The sequence below is a fragment of the Sphaerulina musiva genome (assembly GCF_000320565.1).
Source record: "Sphaerulina musiva SO2202 unplaced genomic scaffold SEPMUscaffold_4, whole genome shotgun sequence".
Classification (NCBI taxonomy): domain Eukaryota; kingdom Fungi; phylum Ascomycota; class Dothideomycetes; order Mycosphaerellales; family Mycosphaerellaceae; genus Sphaerulina; species Sphaerulina musiva.
In genome coordinates, this window is record NW_016017386.1 from 2,412,952 (window position 1) to 2,439,417 (window position 26,466).

Below are 26,466 nucleotides of genomic sequence, written 5' to 3' on the forward strand. Positions count from 1 at the left end.
AGGAGGAGGAGGAGGAGGAGGAGGAGGAGGAGGAGGAGGAGGAGGAGGAGGAAAGAAGAGGGAGAGAGAGAGAGAGAGAGAGAGAGAGAGAGATATCATCCTATCTATCTATATATGCGCGCCTGCAGGCGTGCATATAACTAACGGGCAAGCCTAGGCGTAAGATATATTTATTATATACCAACTATTACAAAACTGTCCCTAGAAGTACCTAGTTTTGTAGACTTGGCGTTGCGTACCTATATATCGTCTTCTAAGGAATCGCTTACATTGCTAGTATTACTTAGGTAATAGATATCGACGATTATCGATATTGCGAGATATCGGCAAAGTCGACGGAGCCTTTATTAGCCTCTACTCCCCTTCTATACTAATAAATAGAGCTTCTAGAAAGGTTTATAGGCCCTGCATTTTATACAAAGTATATAATAGCATTATTAAAGCAGCCCCCTAGCCTTTCTAGGAAAGGTAAACGACGCTAAAACTAAAGGATCCCTACGATTGCTAGAGATAGCTATATCTATATAGACCTATAGTTAGCGAAGTTTGGTTAGATATAGCTTCACTATTAAGGGATATAGTCTTTGTAACTAAAGCTTTCAAACTCTAGAGAAAGCTATATCTTAGATGTTTCTTAAAACATCTAGAAACTGTAGAAAGGATTCAGCCTAGTAGTAGACTTGTTAGATACTTTAGGTTTGCTTCGAAAGTTTCTATTCTATAAGCTAATAAAATAGTCCAAATAAAAAAAGATTTATTAAAGTCGAAAAGTTTGCAAATAGAAGCTATACTAATAAGTACAGAACAATATTGTTCTATTGCGAAAGAGACAACTAATTAATCTATAGAGGAAGATCAAAGTTATATAGAGCATATATCCTGCTTAGAGAATGCTTTATAGTAGGGCTATACTAAGAGTATATATACTATATATATTAAACATATAAGTCAATATCTTATACCTACCTACCTACCTAACTGTATAAGCTATCCGACGATATATAGCAACTAGAGATAGAGATAGAGATAGAGATAGAGATAGAGATAGAGATAGAGATAGAGATATAAATAAAAAGAGAAATAGAAAATAAGAAATACGAAAGAGAATAGGAAGAGAAATAGGGAGAGAAATAGGAAGAGAAGAAGATAGAACAGAATCTATACATATACATATATATCCGTGTTGCCTAGTGTACCCCTGCAAGCGGTAGTGTACGGGTCAATAAAAATTACGTCTCAACGATAAACTGAATTACCCTACTACCCTAGCCTATTCTATACGCGTTATCTTACCTACTAATTCATCTATTACCTATAGGAAGACGTAGATAATAACTTTGCGGTACGCTATATACGCTCGAACGCATTGTATACCTCTTATATACTTGTTAATTCTAGTAATCCTCGCTCTTATATCTGCTTCTTCTACTCGCTTTAATACCCTACGTACTTTGTATAGATCGCTCTCTTCCCTCTCTCGCTATATCTAACCTATCCTAGATACTAGTATAATACCTCCTTGCTATAGACTCGAACGTTTGATCTAAGAGCGTACCCTACGTACGTTTTCTGCGACCGTTAAGCGGCGGAGTTCGTCGATTGCTTCCGTACCGTCGATTACCTATATCTAGGCACCTTTTAACAGTTTAGAAAGCTCTCTTTTAAATAACTGTAGTATATCCTATTAGCTAATATACTTAACAAATCGTCGGAGTAAGCGGACTGTCTTTAGAGTACTAAATTCGTTAGTAGGTAGCCGAGTATCGACGGTATTCGTAAGCTACTACTGTTCTATCTCTATACAGAAGCGTCTAATAATATACTCTATATTAATAGGCTATATACTAGTCTTCTCGAACGTACTATATAGGGTACTAGCTTTTAGGGCTCGATATTAGAAAGGCTCGAAGTTAGTAAGGAACTCGAGTCGATTATAATCGCTATATCCGAATCGAATAGCTATATTAACGGCCTTAGCGTACTAATGCTTATATAGTTAAAATACTATAACGTCTAATAGCTATATAATATAGGTAGAGTAGGCCGGTAGAGCGACTAGAATAATTAGATACTTATCGTAGAATTTAATGAATTCCTTAGTATAGTAACTACTATATCCGTTTATTAAAAGCACCTTCTTAGCTCTAACTATACTAATACAACTGTATTTCTTAAAGTACTTAAGCTACTCTAGGTATATAAGATCGTTTGTATACCCCGAGTCGCTTACTCTAACTAAGGTATCGTCGTTAAGATTAGTATACTACGTAGCTATATATAGTTTACCCTATAAGATAAGTATAGAAGGTACTATAGCGCCGGCCGCTAAAATAGCTTCTACGTACGTAAGACTCTTACGATTATTCGCAGCCGGTAGGCAGTTTCGACGCTATAGATACTATATAAGTACTGTCTGCCTACTAGCGATACTAATCCGAAAGTTAGTCTCGTCTATACTCTATAGATTCGACGTAGTAATACTATTCTTAATATATATATAGCGGAACTTAGTAAACTACTATTCAATATCGCTAATATCGTACGTAGCCGAACGTAACGTATCTAATAGTATAGTCCTTCTCTTAAACTATTCTAGGTAACGTACGAGCTAGCGTAATACCTATATAGCGCTTACTATAGGCAGCGGTTTGGTACTAACGTAAGTTCGTACGAGAATCGAATTAGCCGATACTATAAGCGACTATATATATACGCTAACTCCAATCTTATCGCAGCGTTCGAGATATCGAATTAGAGCCCCCTCCTATATATTATTAAGCTTGCAGTTCGTCGCTATTCGTATATATTTACTTAGAATACCTAGGATTCGGTTTCTAAGTTGTTAATAGTAAACATCAAACGATTAAGCAATCTCTATTATTAGTAGGTATACTATATTATTTGCTATCTGCTCTATAGCCTCCGTAATACGATCTTCTTCCTTAATATAGGCCGCTATATTGATTAACTATAGAAAATATAAAAAAAAACACGTATTAAGTAGGCTAGAATAGTAGGGTAATTCAGTTTATCGTTAAGACGTGATTTTCATTAACCCGTGCACTACCGCTTGCGGGGGTACACTAGGCAACACGGATAAACATAAATATATACAAATATTAGCGGAGGTAATTATAATGAAAAAGGCGCTAATCGCTCCAAAATCGTTATCGACTTAAGCGACGCCGAGAATAAGAGCGATCGGCTTATAAGTTACTATCCTTAAGTACTTCTAGGCCTACAGCCGGCGGTATAGCCCGAGTACTACTTAAGTATACTAAAGGTAACTAGAAGAATAAGCTAGTAAAATTACGTATAGGCAGGCTAATAAAGAACCTAAGAAGGTAAGTATTAAGAGACACTAGAAATAAAGATCTTAGTATAGAGGAGTACTAGTCCTCTACGACACTTTATTTATAACGAATTCGTTAAGGGGTTTATAAATAGCAGGCGATTTTTCTCTAAATAGCAAGCGCCCTAAATAACATTTGTCCTACGGAACGATAGCCAATTTCGTACGCCTATATACGTATAGGCAGGCGGGCGGACGTACGGTCGTACGTATATATATAGTATATATAGTATATACATATATATGTATATATGTATACATATTCTATTATTGTCTTTATCTTCGTCCTAGCTAGGGATCTCTATTTCCATCTGTATCTCTACCTCCTCCTCCTCCTCCTCCTCCTCCTCCTCCTTACCTATACAGAGAGTACTTTATATTAGGAATATTCAGTATAAGAGCCCGTTCGCTTGTCGCGTTGTAGCTTGTAACTCAGCGGAGAATTACAAGCTATAAGGGCCTGCGTTCGCTTGTGCACCTTGTATATTTTACTATAATCTGGCATTTTAGCTATAATGTAGATACCCCGCCGATCTGGCATAAAATAGGTAAAGCGCGCGCTCTCAACGTGAAAAACGACGCTAAATCCCAGTATACCTAGAAGGTGCCTCTCGAGAGCATTTCTAGTATAACGACCCACTTTATTAAGGTTTACACTTTACGGCCTTATCCGTAGTATAAATTCTACAGACCTATTCTACTTCTAGTTTAGCTTTAAACCTTACCTATACAGTATAACAGCACAAGCGAACATAACGTCTTATAACTTTTACTATAACGACCTACACCTAGCAGCGCTAATTGACCTAGCGTGGCCAGTATATCTACGCATTATAACAAACATGCGAACGGGCTCTAAAAGATCTCTCTAGAACCTAGCTACGTAGGCTTGGTACCGAGGCGCCCGCTATTTAGAGAAAAACCGCCGGCTATATATAAAAACCCTTCGTAAAGATATATAGTAAGCTTATCGAGAGCTATACGCCTATTAATAAGATACTAGAGCTATTAGTAGATAGCGACGACGACTCCGCTACCCCTTGTATACGTACCTAGACTTTATATATATATTTAAGGAGAATCCCTATATTCTAATATTTGACTATATCTATATAGTCTATACTAATTGGTACGGAACAACCTCTCTAGCCTTCCGAAGCGTAGCGTAGGTTAGGCGTAGGGAAGGAGTAGAGGCCAATCAATCTATATAATAGGTACAAAAACAATCGGAGCGCATACGCCAATTAGCGCGAACTTTAGCAGTAGGGCGCGCTAGTACAATAAGCTAAATCCGTTACTACCTTAAAAAAAGCCTACTGTATACGCTAAAAAATGCTCTATATAGTAGCTGCCGGAGGTACCTCTATATAGTTCTATAGCAAAGCAAAGAACTAGTATATCTACTAGAGGCAATCTACTACGCGCGTTACGTATAGTATATATAGTATATTAAGTATGTATAACGCTATACGTATAGTAAGGTAGGCGTATAGAGTATAGCCTTTAGAGCTAGAAAAACCCTTCTCTAGTATAACGTATTACGATAACGTAAGCAGACTTGAACTTTCTACCTCAACTTCCTAAACTTCCTTGTATCTACTTTATATTAATACTAATATTATACTACCGATACTACTAATACCTACTACTACGATAATAACAACAATATATACTATAGCTACGGACGTCTACTAGCGACGCGCTATTAAAGAAATTATACTACCGACAATATACTACTGCTACTTATATAATATCGAACTAAGTACCTTATAACTACGAGCCTTACCGCCGATATACCGAAGAGACATTTACGCTACTACTAATAATATACTACTACTAATAATATACCGCTACTAACGATATACCGCTACCGACAATATACTACTACCAACATACTATTAAAGAATTTATATACATACTAGACTATATACCTTCTTAAACTCTAAACTAAACCTATATTCTTAAATACTTAATACTACCTCTATACTTGCCTAACTCTATCTCCATCTCTATATCCGTCTCAATCTCTTAATTGCCTAAAGACCTTGTCTTGTCTTAGTTCTCTCAAAAGTAGGGAGGTTACTAGTAGGAGGTAGGAATCTAAGTAAGGAATATTGCGTCGGTACGTGCATTTCGCCTTAGGCAAATTATGCCTCCCGCCGTTCAGAATATTTGCTCCCGCCGTATATATAGAATACAAAGTCGAACTTTCTAAGCAATTGAATAGTTTGAACGCCTAAGTTACTTCTATTCTATAAACATTGCCTCAATCATAGACCCGTTATTCTCTAGAGTGCTCTAGAAAAAAAAGCACCTATTTCTAGAGATAGGCTGATGTTCTATAGCTCCTAAGAACGACTTGAGAAAAAAGAGCCCTAGAGACTAGATCTAGGAAATGCTACTTATACTATAAGACTAACGGTATTTAGAATACAAATAGCTTGCCTTATCTACGGCCTGAAGATAGTAGTATTAACGAGCTAGACGGAGAAGGAGAAGTTTTATGCTCGTCTATAAGGACCTCTGGAAGGCTCTAGGAATATCAAAATATTAGAATATCCTAAAAACAATAACGCTATCGCTCCTACGAGTGTTTTAGAGTAATATAGGAATCCTTAGACTCTACGTTTCGTAACTAAAGTTGTACTCTACTATTTACTTATAAGAGTACTAGTATAGGTAACGTTAAGGTTAAATATACTATAGAGTGAAGATAATGATTCTGACCAATAGTAGTATAAGAACTAGCTAGGACTTATATCTATACCACTAAGCACTAAAAAGGGCAAAATTTCTAAATAGTAGGAGGCTAAGTTTGCCTAAAGCATCCTTCTGCCGACTTCAAGTATTATTCAACCTTAAGTATTAATGTAGCGTCTCGTAAGTTACGACCGCGCCAGCAATACTATAATATTAATATATCTTTAGGAAAGTAGAATATTGAAAGAGCTGCAGTAATAATATAATAAAAGAATATAATACTATTCCTATATATAATAATACGGAGTTAGGCATTTAGTTATAAGCTGAAATACGTTTTCAGCTATCTTCGCCTATATTACCTACTCTAAGTAAGAGTATCTCTTCGTCGCTTAGTTAGCTCGGCTCTTAGTAAATCGCTATTCCTATAGTATAAATCGTGCTATCGTAGTACCTTGCTACGAGCGTAACGGTATAGCGATATATATACCGTTGCTATCGTTGTCTCCGTCGCCTTCTATAGAGTAGGCTCTATCGCTAGTATTCTACCTCTTACTCTACTCTATATCTTACTCTACTCTATATCTAACGCTAGCGCTAATCGAACGCTAGCGCGAATCGCTTCTTTCTAACTTTCTATCTATAATTTTCAAACTCTACCTATAGTATTGTGTTATACTGTTAAAGCTTTACGAGTAATATCCCCTTGTCCTTATCTAGGTAGCCTATCGCGGGAAGATCGCCCTCTAGATATATACTATAGAGCCAGTACCTTACTATCGTAGGTTTATATATTAGCTAAAGCAGAATTTATTACGCCGCCTAGGCTCTCTAGTACTACTACTATACTAATTTAAGGAAACATCTATTATAAGTTTGTAAAGATTTATACTGAATATATAACTAGCAAGACTCCGACTAATTAGATAATAGTAATAGTGTGCAATAAGTATTTCTTCTATATATATATATATATAGATACAACAACAGTAGGCTCGAAGATATATTCTTCGCCTATCGAGAGTTTATCGCTATAAGGACTAATATAGGCAAGAGTTAAGGGATAGGACGATCTTAAAGGACAATTCGGAATGACTAAGCACGTGTAGTAGGCATCCAGAATAACTAAGCCTCGGCGCGAATTAACGTTAGCTCCGGCTAAACATTACTTACTACTACTACTAATATATATATGTTAACTACCTATATAAAGCACTATTTAATACTATATAATCTACTACTTTACGACCTACAAAACGCGTTTAACGACCCCTAGCCCCGTTACTTTCGACTATACGTCCGTTACCGGACGCTAAGCCGTTATTGTCGACGTTACCTAACCCTAAGCCGTTAGGTTACTATATAATACTATATATAATACCGCGTCTACGGCCGCGTCTACAGCTACGTCTACGGCCGCGTCTACAGCCGCGTCTACGGCTATGTACTAGCTTAGTAGTATTAACCTCTACTAACTTATTACTTTCAGCTTCTATAGTACGTCGGCTATAATAGTATACTACTAAGCCGCGAATTCGGAGCGTAACGTAATAGTAGTAGCCTTCTTGGCTAATACTACATCTTTACTAGCTACCTCTATACTCGTTATAAGCCTATTAGTTGTCTGATTACTATGCTTTGGTAACTATAGTAGTAGTAGATACTAAGCTAGCTTTGTAGGTACTATAAATAGAATCGCTTCTAGCTTCGAATAGTTGCTTTAAGTAGCCTATAGGCCGGTTAAATAGACGACTTCAAACGCTTCGAGCTTGTCTATATAGGAATTATAGTCTATAGCTCGTAGTAATATTTTAGTTCCGTCTTCTACTCGGTAGTATAGCCTAGTTTACAAGCTCGCGTATATCTTAGCGCGTCGATTTGTACAGTCGATTCTATCGGTACGGTCGATTTATTAGCATTAGTAGCTATAATAGTAGCTTAGCGTACTTTACTATTAGCTACCTCGGTATATACGGTATATATAGTACCTCTATTAATATACTTATAAATATTCTAAGCGGTATACTATTAGCAGAATTGCTAAATATAGCGCTAGAATAGTAGTTCCGGAATAGCTACGACAAGGCTAGCGCTAGTATCGGATATAATAACCTTGTTAAGCTTATAGCTACGTAGATAGTTGTTAAATACCGCTAGTAGTATAAACAACTAGTCCTCCTTACTCTCTAACTCTAATATGTCCTACGGGCCTGCCTGTTAGTAGCACGGTGTCAGCCAATTTTCTATATACCTATATACGCGCGCGTACGCGCGTACGCTCTCTGTTTCTTCTCTCTGTCTCTTCTCTCTGTCTCTTTTCTCTGTCTCTTCTTTTTGTCTCTTCTCTCTATCTCTTCTCCTTTCTAGGCTTCTTCCTCTTTGTCATTCTCTTCTCTTTGTTCTTCTTTGCTCAATTTTAGGCAGAGTAGCCCGTAGGGACAGAGAGGTAGCCCGCCTGCAGCGGGCTTTTTTTTTTTTTCTTTTTTTTTAAGGTAGTAACGTATTAGGCCTAGTGAATTTAGCGCGCCCTACCGCCAAAGTTCGCGCTAATCAGAGTGTGCGATTTCGAGTCGATTTCTCTAGCTAGAGAGTCTATCCCCAATTTGGTAGGCCTATACTCCTCCCTTTACCTAACCTATACTACGCTTTAGAAGGTTCGGAGGTCGTTCTATACCAATTAGTAAATAGTATATCGGAAACGAACGTCCGGTATTAGTAACCCCTATAAATAAGCCGAGTAATAGGCCGGCGCAGTTAGTACTAAATATAGTATTGATCTAAAAGCTAAAATCTAGTACAAAGCGTATATTAAAGTACACTATATATAGCTACTAATATACTAACTACTTAAATAATACCTATATAGTACTGCTAGTCTATAGATTAGTAGTAAATAACTAATAGCCCTTATATTCAAATCCGAGTAGAATAAGTATACCAAGCAGCGTATTAATAATAGTCTCGGCGTTACTAGCACTACGGAAGGTATTACCCTTAGCTAGGTTATAGTAACGCTTACGATTAAGTTAGAGTTTGTATAGTATAAGCTATTAGTATATAAAACTATATTACTTGTTTATAAGTCGATATTACGCAGCCTATACTATAGCTTTACTATAGCTAGGTATCTATATCTCGTAGCTAGTATAAACGGAAGGATTTAGCGCTAATTTGTATATATAGTCGAGTAAATTAACAATTAGCTACTACTGTTTGACTGTCGTACCTTACCTTACTTATATATAACCTAGTTAGTAGTTCTAACTATATACCCGCTATCGTACGTTTCTCGCGTTACGAACGCGTAGGGTAAGTAATTTGTCGTCGCTATCGCCTATATAATCGTCGAAGCTGTCGTTATTTCTAGTAATAGTTCTATAGTAAATATACTTATATATAGCTCGGTTTATATTACTAGACATATAGACAACCGCAAATCCTTTACTGAAAGCGTAATCCTATAGCCTAGCCTTATAATAGTCCGGATTTCGGAATATCTCGCCGGTATATAGATACTTATAATAGTATAGATCTATAGTATCGATAAACTCGTAGACAGCTAGTATATAGCTCTCGGTAAGTAGTAAATACGGAATCTACGTCGGATAGGGCCGTAGTACTAGCAGTTCTATATAGAAGACTAATAGTAAGTAAATCTTAACCTTCTTACCGCTATGTCCTAAGCACTAGTGCCTATATAGGGACAAAGAGGAAAATCTACTTTATAAGCAATAGTAGCAGTAGCGCTAGCGCTAGTACCTATACTAGTACCTATATACTACCTAATACTTAACGTATTTATTAAAAAGCAGTCTTAATTCGCTACTATATAATAGTACTACTAGCGCGTAGACGTAGTAGCTATACTAGATATATACAAGGAATAGATAGAAACTAAGGCGTATAGCCGATAGCTATACCTATATATATCTCTATAAGGGCGATTAACTAGGCCTCTACAATTAGTAGAAGAGATAGACTATAATAAGAGTACTAAGTAGTAAGAAGAGCGATAATAAGACTAGTAGTAATAGCAATAGTAAGAGTTACTAGTAATAGCTATAGCAAATTCGAGGTAGATAGTAAGGACAAAAATACTATAGAGCTAGTAATACCTTTGTACTTGTACTATTGTATTAGTATACTATAATCCTAGCTATTACTATAGTAGTAGATATATTATACCTATAAGCCTATATTATATATACCATATTATATATAAGTGCTTATATGCTCTTAGAACTAACTAGGAGTACCTTAGAGAAGAGATAATTTATTATTAGTATCCTAAAAAATTGTATAGCTTTTTAGGACTTTATACTTTAGAATATACTTAAAATATATAGAAGAAAAGTTATTAGCTTATATATAGCTAGCTAGAAAAGATTTTTGTCTGTCTAGTAGTTTATATAATAGTTTATCTAAGAGGCGGTTATCTAGTTATCTAGCAGGTTATATTACTTGCTTAAGTAAATATTACATAACTATAAAGGTTGGATAAGTCGCTTATATAGCTTGATTATATAATTCTTTTTAGTATTACCTAATTCATTTAAGACGTTGCTTTAGAGGCGACTGTACATAAGCTTAGAAAAGCTTATAATCTTGATAAGCTTTTTTTTAAACGACGTAAATAATATCGGTTAGGTCTTTTAATACGTTGTTTATATATCCTTAGAACGTAACCGGAGCGTTTATAAGCCTAAAGGATCTAATAGTATACTTAAAGTAGCTATATCTAGTTCAGAATACCGTCTTCTACTTATTACCTTCTTTAACTCTAAGTCGGTAGTATATATCTCTTATATCTAGTTTAGTAAAGAGCTTTGCTTTAGATAACTAGTCTAGAGATTCCCAAATTAGTAGTAGAGGATTTCTATTTTTAACTATAATAGCGTTTACACTATAGTAATCTATATAGAGCTAGAGGCTTCTATCCTTTCTCTTTGTAGAAAAGATACCTACGCCTACTAGGGAGCGGGAAGGCCCAATCTAGCCCCTTCCTAAGTATTCTTTAAGGTACTTTCTACTTAGCGTTTATTAGACTATTTACGTCCGTTTCTCTTCTTCTGAGCGAGTGTCTTAGACCGCTAGGGCTTAGCCGTTTAAGGTCTTGTACCTTACCGATACCTTCTAGTCTAGAGTATAGGCTGTATAGCCTATCTCTTTAGCTACTACCCTATCTAGGAAGTTTATCTAAGTAGTATAATTTACTAGAGTATAAACCTTTCTAGGTCCGTTTAGCCCCTTCAGGTTTACTTTAACCTATATTAAATCGTATAGTCCTAGTTTAGCTATTTAGCGGCCGTATAGCTCTACGTTACTCCTCTAAGTACGTTACTTATCCTACTACCTAGAGTACTAAGGGGCGGAGCTATCTTTCAGGAAGCCCTTATTCTCCTAGCTAGCCTTATTAGAGTAACTAGCCTTTTATAGCCCGTTTTGCTATATCTATAGTACCTAAGTAGTAGTCTAGCGTCTCTAGGCCGGCTTAGTCGTCCTAATAATAGGGGCTAGCCTACATTAGAGTAACTTTAGGACCTCTTTGTATAGTTAGTACTTTCGCTAGTTATTTCCGACTGTCTACGTGTATTATCGTATTTGTCTCTACTCCAATTGTCTCTTTTGGCCTAGATAGCCTACTAATAGATACTAGCCGCTTCTACTAAGGCTATAATATTAGGCAAAGTAGTAAGGTCAATATTAATACGATATTTAATCCTTCTATTTAAGGTACTTTTAAATTCTACAATCTTAGTCTGTTCGTCTTCTATATCTAACTCGTTCTAGTATTCCTTTAGATCCGTTAAGATCTTGGTTAGAGTCTAAAGGTTCTGTTTAGTAGATTTAATTACGTCGTATAAAATTTGTTGTCGTTTCAGAGTATACCTATTATACTAAGTATATATCTAGTACAGCGTCTACGTACATCGGAGTTGGATTCGGCTAAACCGTAGGCTCCGCGGCATATAGTACGTACCCCGACTAATCCGAATATAGTAAGACTAGTCTCCTCGGCCTACAATATAGCGAAAATTACCCGGCTTTTTTCTAATGATTTGTTGCTAATAGTTCGTTATTTTTACTATTTACTTAGTAGATATTCAATAGTATACTCGCAGAGTAGAGAGAAAGGAAGTAGGTTTGTAAGAGATAGGAGAAATAGTAGTTTTAATAGAATCTAATAGATTGGATTAATCTTTTAGTAATATACGTACAGTAGATAGGTGTATTTCGATCCTCGACTGTAGTTAGATAAGAGCTATAATCTTAAAGACTAATATAGAGTATATATAATAGCTAATTAGGAGGTAGACAAGACAGTATATCCAACTATTATTAAGTTAGCTCGTTTCCTTAATACCTCCCCGCCGCAGTACTCTACTAGGTACTAGTAGCTATTACTATAGTAATACCTACTATACTATCTGCGGTAGAAGACGTAGCTATTCTAGTGTCGATCTTAGCTATAGCTACGTTCTACTCTCTTAGTAGCGATAGCTAGTATTACTAGAGATTTTCCGCCCTCCTCTAGTATTATTTATACGTAGTAAGCTAATTAAGCAGATAGAAGAGAGCCGTAATACTCGAGAGTAGCTCGTAGTACTAGATAAGACTCGTATACAACGCAGTTAAGGGACAGTAAGTAAATACCTAGTATAGAGGTAACTAAGTAATATAGTACTAATAGTAAGAAGGTAGCTACTCTATCTACTAATAGTAGATTCTTACCGTCGCTAGCGCTAAGTAGAGAATCTACCTCTAGCTTTGCTATACTACTACCGATATAGTAGCCTCTACCCCGGCGCTCTAGTCTTAATCTAACTACTAATATACTACGCGTATAGGGGTCGTCGTTATAGGATGTACTACTAGGTAGTTAGTAGCTACTTAGGTTGAATTAGCGACGACTGCCTTAGCTATATAGACCGCTTCTACATTAGTACGCTAGAGTACTAAACTCTTAACTAGTTACTCGCTATACCTCTCTAATACCGAGCCGTTAATAGCAAACTCTACCTCCTATATACGAAGAATCGTAGGCTATAGTACTTAAACAGCGAGCTGCCGTAGCTAAGAACAATGTATCGGTTCGGGTATTAGATATCACTAGAGTAAGCGATAACGACGATAGTCCTCCTACTTTACTAACGCTACGGTTAACGCCGCGAGCTAAGCGACTCTTATTAGCCTACTTACAATAGTCCTTTGTTAACCTCTCTATACCCGATCCGGCGAGCGATATACCTTTAATAGCTATATATTCATCTCTCCTGTCTACTTACTATACACTCTACACTATACTATACTATACTATACTACACTACACTATACTACACTATACTATACTATATACTATATACTATATACTATATACTATATACTATATACTATATACTATATACTATATACTATATACTATATACTATATACTATATACTATATACTATATACTATATACTATATACTATATACTATATACCATATATACTATACTATAGCCGATATACTTGTCTATATAGTGCGTACAGCAATAGTACTAGTCTAATACAATAACGACTGTCTAACGTAGCTAGTAACGATTAGGCTACTAAAAGATTATATTAATAATCTACCGGCTATACCTATCTATATTATTACTTCAAGTATACTTTGTTTCAAGAATACTAACGATCGCCGACGATATAGAGAAATACCTACTATATCTGTATAGACAGTAATAAGGCCTATACTACAGCATCTATTAGTTAATATCCTACGGCTCTTCCTCTACGCTAGCTAGTATCAGATAACTAGTATAGCTAATACTACTAATTAATAGTACTATATACTAGTTATAAAGCTTAAACAGTATTAGTATATCTATACTACTAGTAGAGTTAATAAGGAAGCTATAATATTAGGGGTTATACGGATTATTAATCTTCGAGGAATAGCTATAGTCTAATTCCTACTAAGAAGCTATTAATATAGATAGAGAGCAACTGTTTACGTTAGAAATAGGGGAAGTAGACGGTGTATTGCAGATTTATTAGAGGTAGTAGCTAATATTTTGGAGGCTACGGTTATCTATAGACTTGTAGGCAGCGAGATTCTTGATTATATAATGCAGGGAAGGACAGCAGTTAATATCTCTCTATAGAGAGATATCAGAGAGTATATATACAGCCCGTATATAGTGAAGTCTATCTAAGTCACGTCTATTAGATAAAATACCTATACACACACTAGCTGACTACAGTATAGTTAGGAGTTAAATCTACCGTTCGGTTATGCATTATGCTTGTCGATTTAGTACAATCCAACTCGTAGGAGCTGTAATAGAGATTAATCTATAGATAAGAACTATAGTAACGATATAGTTGTCGCTACGCCTTTACGCTCGTATAACGTATTAGAAGACTACAATTTAGGCTATAGGAATAGCCGAGCTAATGAGGAGGCTAAGAGATACTCTTACGTAATATAGGCAAAGATAGTTACAAACGCGTTTTTAGCGTAGAACTAAAAAGCTCGAATTTAGGCTACCTCTTATTAGTAGTAATATAACTATATACGGTATAGTAGTAGTATTCTTTTGGTATATTACTACTGTAGCTATTCTAAGCGTCCGCTATACCGATATTGTATTAGTATAGTAAATAGTAATTGTAACTTAGACAATCTTAGTACCTATTGGCAGAGTCGCTTTAGGTAGATAGGATCTATAGTAGCGACTAGCTCTTACTTAGCCTAATACAGAAGAACGTCTATTTGCTAAATAGCTAGAAACGTACCTATCCTATATTTAGCGTTCCTCTCTCTATACCCCTATAGCCTTCTAGAAATTAAGTAACTATATAATCAATATGTTACCTACTACGAATATACTAGTTGTATTATAAAGTATAAAGACGGCTATTTTGTTAGCTATCTACACTAGCGATACGTTATAGTTAATACCGAGAGAGATATATATAGACTAAGACCGTTGGATAGTTCTTTATTAAGCTTAGCCCTCAATATTAAATAACTACTTTAGAGGATATTAAAGCTGTATTTGAAGCGTCTAGAAAGCTAAAAGTACGTTGATTTATAGTATTATCTACTAATTGGCCTATTATCTACTTAATAATCAAGGCTATAAATAAGATAATTAGTATAAGAAGTATACTTTCTTACCCTTAGTCGATAGCTTTAGAGGTTTTCTAGATAGTTAGGACCCCGCTTAATTGCTTTTTAATATTGATAGACGAGCTAGAACTAGTAAGTTATACGTTATTAACCTTATATCCGCTTATCTCTAGAGTATAGCTAGATTTCGTAGAAACCTAGTCCTCCGCCTAGTATTAACTAGCGTCGCTACTTATACTATATATATATAATTGAACCTAAACTTCTAAGAACTATTCGTTTCTAAACTTTAGGCTATTTAGGCTAATTAGGCTATTTGACCTAAGCTATCCGGTATCTAGTACCGTACTATTAACAAGAAGTCTAGGATTAGTCTTACCTAGCTTAGCTCCTAGGTACGTAGTAATCTACTCGGTATAAATATCGTCCTTCTTAGTAGCTTTTTTGAATTACTACCTATAGCTAGCCTCCTATTATTTATTACTAATCTAGAGTATACTATAGATATTAGTAGCTATAACACCTACTACGCCTTTAACTAGACTATTGAATTGATAAGGCTTATATCTTAGCAGGGCAATTTATAATCGGTAGAGCCCTAAAAGGACTACTTAGTAATCGACTAGACCCTAACCACGCTTACTTCGGAAGGGAAGGAGGTTATGCACTACTCATTAGTATATATATTAGTAAATCTATACTCCTATCTTTTAACAACAGCTTGCTATCAGAGCTTAAGTATCATTCAAGATTTGATATATTAATTACCTAGAGAATTATATTCTCTAGAATAAGAAGTAGTTCAAGTCAGACCTCTAGAGATTTGCTATTGATAATATAGCCTAATACAATCGGGCAAATCTAGTAGAACTAAGAAAGTTATTAACATACCGTTAACATTAAGGATAAATAATATAGAGCCTAGTATAATTACTTACAGATTATCTAAAATAGCTAAACTTAAGGATATTCTGATTATATAGGTTTGTATTTAGACTAAGTACCTCTAGTAATAGGCCTAATAAGGTACGCTATATTCTTTCTTAAGGATATTATTTAATCAGCTAAAAAGCTGCCCCTCCTACCTAGAAATTCAAATATTATTATACTAAGGCACTCTACTATAAATGATACTGATAGTATAGATAAAAAGGTTGCTTAATCTAACTTACCCGAGACTTTACCATATAAAAAGACGTATTTCGTAGTTAGCTATAGTACTATAGAGCAAACTATCTAGGCTACTATATTATTATTATATACTAGAAGCGCGTTAATCAACTCGCTAAGAGTTTTAGTATTATTAACTAAGTAAGTAGTATAGTATATGAAGACCTCTAAAACGTATAGGAAGTAGTAGTCTTAGTATAAAGTGCGAGCCCTTAGGTAGTCTCTAGGAGATCTATAGTATTATATACGTACGTTACGTACTTAAATTACGTATAATAGGGTTATATACAGTAGTGTATTACTGCCCCTAAAAAGGACTACGGTATGCCGTTCCTTTTCCTCTATAGAGCATCATAATTAGCTAGTCTTCCTTCTATATCGTACTTACTATATTAATACTATAAGACTCCTATATATACGTTACTCTCCTATAGTAATAAGGATAATTAATACTATAGTGTCCTTAAATAGTAGTATACTCTAGTATAGGCCCTTCTCTAGAGGACCTACTAAGTACGATAGAATAGATATATCTCTAGCTATAAGCGATAGAAGTCGCCCTTAAAGATATATAATATACTCCCTCTACCTCGGCTCCGACTCTATAGTTATTTGCTTGTCCTATAGTAGAGAATACTCTACTGGATATAGAGCTATTAAGCTAGTTAATTAGTATATAATTGATATAATAACTACTTGCTCTAATAATATAATCGTAATTTATTAGAGAAATATTAGGACCCTAAGATTAGAAACCGGTATATTACTTAATATAGTTAAGAAGCTTTTATTACGTACGCCCCACCTCGGAACCTTTGCTTATTTAGAAGAAACTAACTGATCTATAATATCGAGCGGAAAGTAAGAAAAGAGTAAGGGTTCTACTACTGATACCCTAACTTTAGCTCGTTCTTATATACTATCTTTGAATAAAGTTAATACTAATAGAAATATAGTTATAGCTTTGACCCGCTCTTTTAGACTCTAACTAAATATAAATCAGTACTGTCTTAGTCCGTTCCGGAGCGTCTCGGCTTAGTCTTGTCCTAATCGTATTATAGATTCCTAAGTCGTTTAAGGAGATAATCGACTTTAGTAACAGTAAGCGTTTAGCTAACGACCTAGATACTACCCCGCCTATTCTAAGTCGGTAATACGTATCCCTTATATCTAGCTTAGTAAAGATCTTTGCTCTAGACAATTATTCTAGGGATTCCTAGATTAGTAGTAGAGAGTACCTGTTTTCAACTATAACGGTATTTAGGCTATAGTAATATAGAGTCTAAGGTCTCTGTCCTTTTCCTTTACGAAAAGGATACCTACGCTAGCTAGGGAGCGGGAAGGTCTAATCTAGCCCCTTTCTAAGTATTCTTTAAGGTATGTCCGGAGAACCTCTAGTTCTGCCTTAGAGAGGTTATAGAGCAGGCTCTCTAGGGGCATTTTACCCTTTTCAAGCTTAATTCTAAGCTCAAATAGCCTATAATTAGCTAGAATAGATATATTCTAGCTCGAGAAGACAGACGTATACTAGTAGTATACCCCGGGCAACCCTTCTAGATCTTTATCTATCCTATCGATTAGCGATAGGGACATTGCGTACAAAACTATACTTAGATCGGCGAGCTTAGCATATATCCGTTCTAGGCTAATTATAGTTATCTAAGACTATTTAGGTCTATTCTTCTTCTTCTAAGCGAGTATCTTAGCTAAGAAGTTTACTAAGGGGTTCTACTATTCTAACTACAGTATTTTAAGGATTATTTCGAACCTATAGATCCTTCTAATAGACCTATCGCTAGCCAAAACCTTAAAGGGGACTTTTATATACCCCGAGACCGCTAGAATCTAGCTATTTAAGGTTTTATACTTCGCCAATACCCCTCGATTAAGGATATAGCCTATTTCCTTAGCTACTACTCTATCTAGGAAATTTATCTAGATACTATAATCTACTAGGATATAGACCTTTCGAGGTCCTGTCGGCCCTTCTAAGGTTACTTCGACCCTAATTAAGCTATATAGTCCGGCTTTAGTTGCCTAGCGGCCGTATAGTTCTACTAGGCGTTATTACTCCTCTAAGTACGTTACTTATCCCGCTACCTGTAGTACTAGGAGGTAGAGCTATCTTTTAGAGAGCCCTTATTCTCCTAGCTAGCCTTATTAGGACGTTCCGGCCGTTTATAGCCTGTTTCGCTATATCTATAGTACCTAGGTAGTAGTCTAGTATCTCTAGGTCGGCTTAGTTACTCTAATAACGGGGGTTAACCTATCTTAGAGTAACTTTAGGATCTATTTATATAATTAGTATTTTTACTAGTAGTATCCGACTATCTACGCTTGTTATCCCTACTCTAATTATCTCTTATTAGCTATATCGTCTACTCTATTGATCTGTAGAATAGTATAAAGTATCTTCACTTAGAGTAATATAACGTACTTCGTAGTTTGTATCCCTATCTTCAATTGATTACTGCGCTAGAAATACGTTGCCTATATAAAGGCAAAATCGATAGACTACGTATTTAGAGCATAGTTCTATAGAGGATCGCTTCTACTACCTAAAAGGGACTACAGTGCTTAATCTAAGGATACCCTTAGCTATAGTATACTATATATAAGCGGTAATGTACCTAGTCTATATATCCTTCTGCCTACTAGTATCTTAACTATTCGATTGAATACTAGTCTAAAGAAATTCTACTTGTTAAATCGTTAATAATATAGTATATAATCTACCTAGGAAGATAAAGCTTTAAAGCTAGCGACTAAGACTACGCTGTATTAAGACTATAGAAGTATGTACTATTACGGTCCTAGATACAGATACTAAGTCATATAAAGCGTAGCCGTATATTCTATCTACTACCTATTATTAAAAGTATAGAGAATTCCCTTCCTCCTATTAGTCAGTACGTTATATACGGACTAGGTATTGTTGCTAGAATACAAGGAACTTACCCAATCTAAACATAGTTAGGGGTAACCCTCAGGTTATGTTAGGAAACATAATCCTAGAGGATACTCTAGAAACCTCTAGAGATTACTATAGAACAATTCCTAGAGTATCTAGAGACTTCTAGAGGTAACTAAAAAGTACTTTCTAGAGTATACTACTCGAAAACAACGTCTAGAAATCCATAGAATGTACTATAGATCTTCTAGGATATCACCTGAGGGCTCGCCCTTTATTATACCCCTCTCTTCCTCCCTCCGCCCTAAAACAGTAGGGGTATATATAAAAGTAGGCTCGTTAACTCGTCGAAAGCGTCGGAGGTACCTCCTTCTCTGTCGCGATGTGCTTCTCTATTTACTTAGAAATAAATCTATTTACTTAATAGCGGAAAACGCCGGCCTAAGAACGATATCCCTATAATCTAGTTAATAAGAGGTCTAGCTTGAATTTCCTATTATTGATTGCCGCTCGTATTATAAGAGAGTACTTTTCTTTAGAAAATTCTTCTTCTCTTCTTCTATCTATATTAGTAGTAGTAGTAGTAGTAGTAGTAGTAGTAGTAGTAGTAGTAGTAGTAGTAGTAGTAGTAGTAGTAGTAGTAGTAGTAGTAGTAGTAGTAGTAGTAGTAATAATCCCTTCTATAGCTGCTATACCCCTGCCTACTCTACTATCCCTATTACTAATACCGCCGCTACCGCTAACAGCGATAGCAAGTTCCTTTTTAACTAGCCTTTAGCCCTTTCTTAGTAGACTATAGTAGTTTGTAACTATTATATAGGGCGTTAATTAAGTCGATCAATCTATAAGTTCCTTATCCCGATCCTTTTTAGCCGGAATATACTAACTTCTATAGACCCCTTGTACTAACGCTTATATTGTTTATAGAGCTAAATACAAAAGGTACTAAGATTTATAGGTTAAGCCTAATCCGGCCGAAATCGAACAGAGTCCTAACTAATAGCTTTATAGCCTATAACTCGCCTAAGCTCTATCTATTTTCGACTAGCTAACAATTCTTCTAGAACATAGGTATTCAATAGTCTACCCTCGGTATTAAAGGCTATGAAGGCGTTAAAATTGGTTAAGTCCTCGACCCTTTTCTTCCCGCCTATCGCTCTTTAGTTAAGTACCTCGATAGCGTACGCTATCGCTTTATAGCTATAGACCGCTATAGTTGTACCGGCTTTCGTTTTAGGTCTTCGTCGCTCTTCTCCTCCTTAAGAAGCTCCCTTAAGGCCCCAATTCTAATAGTGTCCTTAACTAAGGGTTTTTATATATAGCGGGAGCAAAAGTTTTATATAGCGGGAGGCCTCTTAGGGTCAACCCTAAATTCTAGGCCTCAGGCATTTCTATACAATACCAACAGCACTTCATCTATTCAAACACATATATACGCGCGCGCGGTCGCAGTATATAGTATAGCGTACTACCGATATTACGAACGCGGCGACGTATTACGGACGCGGCGACGTATTACGGACGCGGCGACGTATATAAGACAGACGCGAGATTAGCCAATAGGGAGGTAGAGAGATACTATTGATTGTAATAGGTAATAGAGCGCGGCAATCGCGTTTTTAGCGTAGAACAGACATGTTAAGAAAGTTCTTCGCAAGTAGAGAAGTATACCTAAGACCTTACTGCCTAAGGCATTTAGGGTTAACCCTAAGAGGCCTCCCGCTATATAAAAGAACGCCTCCCGCTATATGTAAAAGCCCTTAGCTAGTTAGCTAATTATCCAACTCGCCGCTAAAGCAATAAACAAAATAGTTAGTAGGCGTAACTAGGGTACGTAGGAAGTATATTACTTATTGCTTAGACTTTACCTATAGAAGGGTACTTATATTGTCTTATTAGTAGACTGCCGGCTTCTATCTAACTAGGGTCGGAATCTCGTCCTTAATAACGATAAAGAAGCCCTCCCCCCTAAGAAGATTTTAGAAAAGGTAAATTATACTAGATAAAGTACCTTAAGCGCGCTCTATACTATAGGGACATTACCTTCTTTACTGCCTTAACGGAATACAACTTAATTGGCCCTAAGATAAGAGCTTTTACTAGAGGTACTATACGCCTGTTAAGTTATTTTCCTAAATATAGGAATAACCTACTCGAGTCTATATATAAAGACTACTGCCGAACCTAGATCCTTCTACTAGAAGGCCTATAGCGTACCTATCCTATGCTCCTAGTAATTTTGCTTAATAGATAGACAACCCCTATACCTTTAATCGATATTCTAATACCTATCGTTAGTATCGCTAAAACTATTCTTATTACCCGGATATCTCTCTTGTACCTCTATACAAGCTATTTCCCGAAGCCTAGGCTCGTATTAACGTAGAGAATTTTAAAGAGTAGTTAGTATAAGAGGACAAAAACCCTATATATTAGGGTAATCTTAATAACGCTCGAATTTTGCAGAACGATATCCTCGGCAACTGCTAGATAGATATCAACGCCGATAAGATACTATTCGTTAGCAAGTATGTATAGTAGTAGCCTACTATTTACAACTATCCTAGTAGAGACTACTAGAAAGAAGAGATTACTACTAATCCTATAGAACTTCGTATAGATTTATAGTTAACAGTTTAGAAGGATCTATTGAATTCGTAACAACGCCTCCTCTATAATATTGTTATTCGTTACTTTAAGGATATTGTTGTAGGTAGAAACCTACTATAGCTTCTACTTAATATTAATAGACATACTAGAACCGGTAAATCTTATATAATTAAGCTTGTGTTAGTATACCTTTAGACTATTACTAAGAAGGCAACCTATAGGGTACCTATTCTCTAATTAGTACTAACTAGGGTAGCTATATATACTATTAATAACGAAACCCTATATAAATTGCTTAGGCTACCTACTTATAGTAATTTTGAAGAGCTATTACTAGCTACCCTTTAGAGTATATAGGCCGATCTCGAGGGTATTAGCTATTTTATTATTAATAAGAAATTAATGATTAGCGTTACTTAATTAAAGATAATCAAGTTGTGCCTATTATAAGCGGTCTCTAGTAGTAGCCTATTCGGTAGTATAAGTATTATGCTCTATAGAGAATTCTTCTAATTACTACCTATATCTAGTAGTCTACTATTTAGAATCCCTATAGATACTAAACTTATAGAAATTGTAGGATAGTAAGTATACTACGCCTTCTATTAAATACTCGAATTAACTTATCTTATATAGTAGTAAGGTAATAGACAACTCGTATCGTATTCTGTAGTATACTCGAAGGCCTCTATAGTAATACGGTATACCCTCCTAAACTCTAATTAGTAGCTCCTCGTATCTTGAACTGCTTCTACTTTGAATACCTAAGAACGCTGGTTATTCTACTTTAGAAACGAGGATATAAGAGATTATAACGAGCAGCGATTACGAGAGACTAATAATCCTATAATAAAACTGAAAGCTTAGTATAATAACTAGGTTATTAGTAGCCGCGTATCTACCGATAAGTATAGCTAATTAGAAGATAACATTAAGGTCGCGATTAGCTATAGAATTATACTCCTTACTAATATCTAGACTAAGATAGGCCTAGTCAATAGCGCTACTAGATACTTATACAACATTAAGTAGCCGCTAGGTACTACTAATCTATAGGATATATTACTAAAAGCTCTAATCTTCTACATTAAACAAGTAAGTTATAGTAGGCTAATCCTCTAAGAGCTTAATAATAGATATATTGTTACTGTTCTATTGTTTAGAACTAGGTATACGTTCTATCGTAGTAGGCAAGAATACTAGCGAGAGCAGTTTCTAATACGTATTGCTTTTGCTATAACCGTCTATAAGGCCTAGGGTATAACGCTAGACAAGGCTATAGTAGATATTACTATATATAAATTCACTTCCGGTTTACGATATATAGCTGTTGCTAGAGTTAAGACAATCAATACCCTTATATTTAAGAAACTATTCGATTTCTCGCTATTTACTTACTTGCTTAGAAGTATAGGTCTAGTGCGCGAAGCAGACATTAAACGCCGAGCCCTAGAAAGACTTTTGCCTAATAGTAGTAGCGACAAAGATATATAAGACACCTACGTCCGGTCCCGCTAAACTACTCGCGACTTACAATATAGCTCTATCGATAAGATTATAAATTAGTATCTTAACAAAGATTACGCTATAAGACTAGGTAATACTAGCCTCTAATTACAAAGATAACTTTATTCGGTTAGGCAAGAGAGATAGACGTACTACATGCGACGATAAAGATAAGTTAATAATAGCCGGCGGCCTAGGTATAGAGATATAGTAAGAGCAAGGCGATAAGGACAATAAGCGTAGAGGTATACGGCTACTATTATTAGCGTTGTTCGGACAGCGTAGTAAAGATAATAATTTTATAGCCCCTATATAGGGGATATAGGACAATAGCGAGAATAGTAGTAATAAGTCTATAGACAGTAAGCCCTAATTTAATAGACTAATAAGAGGCTAGAGATATACCTATAGTTATATCTATAACTATAGAGATAGTGCCAATCGTCTTAGAATCAAAAAGAATCGTACTATATAAAAACTACTAATACGTAACTTTCTAATATATAGTAACTTATGCCCGCCCCTAACTTGATATACGTTAATACCTAAGGTTTTTGCCCTTACCAAGCAAATAGTATATAGGCATAAACTTATTAGTATAGGTATAAACTTATTAGTAAGGACATAAACTTATTAGTAAGAGTATAAACTAATCTTAGTACTACTTTCCGGAATAACGATACTACGCGTACGTATTGCTACTCTTCTTGCCTACGAACTCTTCTATCCCCGCCGCCGAATACATACGATATACAAAGCCCTTTTTTTACTATATACCTTACGTAGGCTAGATTGCGATAACCTCTAGTATTAGTCTGTTTAATCCTACTAACGTATAACAATAGCGCTCTTCGCTTTGCCGAGCCTGCTGCCTATAAAGCCTTATTATATACCTCTCTAGTTATAGAGTAGTAGCTACCTATATAGAGCAGTTAGTCTTTACGCTACTAACTTAGCCTATATAGGCCTACTACTACCTCTACTTAGCGTACTTGGCGCTGTCTCTAGCTCTTCCTTATTATTGTTATTATTAGGTATCTTGTACGGATTGAGCTATAGTACTATAGGTAGCCGCTTTGTAAGACGTTAGCTCGGTCGACGTAGCTACAAAGAACTAGCAACTAGAGAAGAAGCGGCTAGAGAAGAAGCAGTACTAGGCTATTTAGATATAGTATAATGCTACTCGTATTTGCTATTATTATCGATCGGTTCTAGTATCGGCTCTATAGCTATCCTATTAATTGTTAGTACAGAACGACCTCTAAACCTTCCGAAGCATAGCGTAGGTTAGGTATAGGAAGGAGTAGAGTACTAATTAATCTATAAAAGGAGGCCAGAAGTCCTAGAAGGCGTACGCTCTAATTGGCGCGATCTCTTAGGGTCCTCTTCTTTCTAGGCTTCCTCTTCCTCTTCCTCCTTCTCCTTGTCCTTGTCCTTGTCCTTGTCCTTCTCCTTGTCCTTGTCTTTCTCTTCTCTTTGTTCTTGTAACACGCTAGGGCAGAGAAGCCCTAGCGAACCCCCGGCGAGGCGGGCGGGGCGTGCCGCGCGGGACGGGAAGCCCTCGCGGACCCCCGGCGATCCGGTATAGAAGGGATGCCCTACCGATCGGAGACGTTCTGAATTAAGAGGGTTCCTAAGGGAACCGGTTATCGGCTGCTGCCTAAGAGGAGGCGGTGCCGGTAGCGAGGAGTAGACAATAGAATAGCTTGTGTATATAGCGAGGGCCCTCCTCTAGGAAGGAAGGGTAGAGTTATTATACCTCAGTTAGCAAGCCGTATATTGTTTATACCTTTTATACCTTAGACCTCTGTTACGTATACCCTTACGCTTATAGAACTATTATATAATAACTCTCGTACCTTAACTATAAGGGAAAGGTCCGAACAATAGTAGGAGGACGTTCTACTAGACAGAATCCTAGCGACTCGCTAGGGAACCCCTCTATACTAGAATAGGCCTCTACTAAACAATCTTCCTCTACGGATATCGAAGTAGGACGAGTTTAGGAACTGCTCGACTAGGAGGAATCTATAGAAGCTCTCGCTAGTATTTAGCTAGAAGACGCGAACGATTCCGAGCCGGAAATTATCGTCGAACGCGAGGAGCTAAGCGACCTTTAGAAAGATATCGCCCGCCTACGGGCGGAAAAGGAACGTCTGCTACTAATCTAAGAAGTAGCCGACCTCTAGAGTAGCTGCGGTTATAAGCGGTATACTATAGAAACCGATATTGCCCCTCCTTCTAAACGCTCGGTAAAAGCTCCTAGCGAATACGAGGGGAGGTCCTTAAAAGAATACGGCGACTTCGTAATATCGTACGAAGTCGTATTCCTCTAGAATCTACGATCCTTCTAACGGGAAGCCGAGAAGTATACCTAGGCAATATAGTACCTCTCTAAGGGGTATACCCCGAGGGACCGCTAGTACGTATACTAGTAGTAGATAACCGAGGCCGAGCGTAAGGATACGACTTAGAATAACTTTAAGTAGTTCCTGCTTAACCTCCTAGACGATCCTAACGCTCGACTGCTTTAGGCTTACTTAGACTACGCGTCCGCTAAACAACGTACTAACTAGTCTCTAAGGGAGTTCCTAATATACCTAGAGACTCTCGAGGTATAGCTAGAACGGTATACTCTAGAACAACAGCTGTACTAGTTCTTCGCCTAATTATATCCGGAGACCCGCCGACGGATTGTCGATTATAATTCTATCCCTAAAACATAGGACGAGTTAGTTAACCTAGCGACCCAGATCGAGAAGAACTACCCGAGGACCTAAGGCGGTAAAGGGCGGACTAGTAGCAACAAGCTAAAATCCAAAGATCGAGATCGCCGGAGAGACGCTAGGGAACCGCGTACTAACGCGGCTAAAGCCCCGAAATCGGGCGCTACCGCGAAAGCCGCTCTAGATAAAGGGGATTACTTAGGACTAAAGTGCTATAAGTACGGTAAGATAGGTTACATTCGCCTAGACTACCCGTTAAAGCGCGGTAATCCTAACCGGACCCCCGTCTAGCTAAAAAACTGATTAGGCTCGTCGCGAACACTTAGGACGCGACGGGGCCCCGACCTGTTAAATCTAGGGATATTGTCGAAACAGTA

At 36.6% G+C, this 26,466-nt stretch overlaps 1 protein-coding gene across 1 annotated transcript; it reads right to left on the reverse strand.

Moving 5' to 3' along the window:
• Positions 1-10,726: 10,726 nt before the first annotated feature.
• Positions 10,727-17,537, reverse strand: SEPMUDRAFT_42998 (uncharacterized protein; the record flags this gene model as incomplete). The annotated part of the gene is made up of 2 exons (XM_016908883.1): positions 10,727-10,790; positions 17,437-17,537. Coding segments are annotated over 2 exons (165 nt in total), but the record flags the coding sequence as incomplete, so codon positions are not given.
• Positions 17,538-26,466: the final 8,929 nt, after the last annotated feature.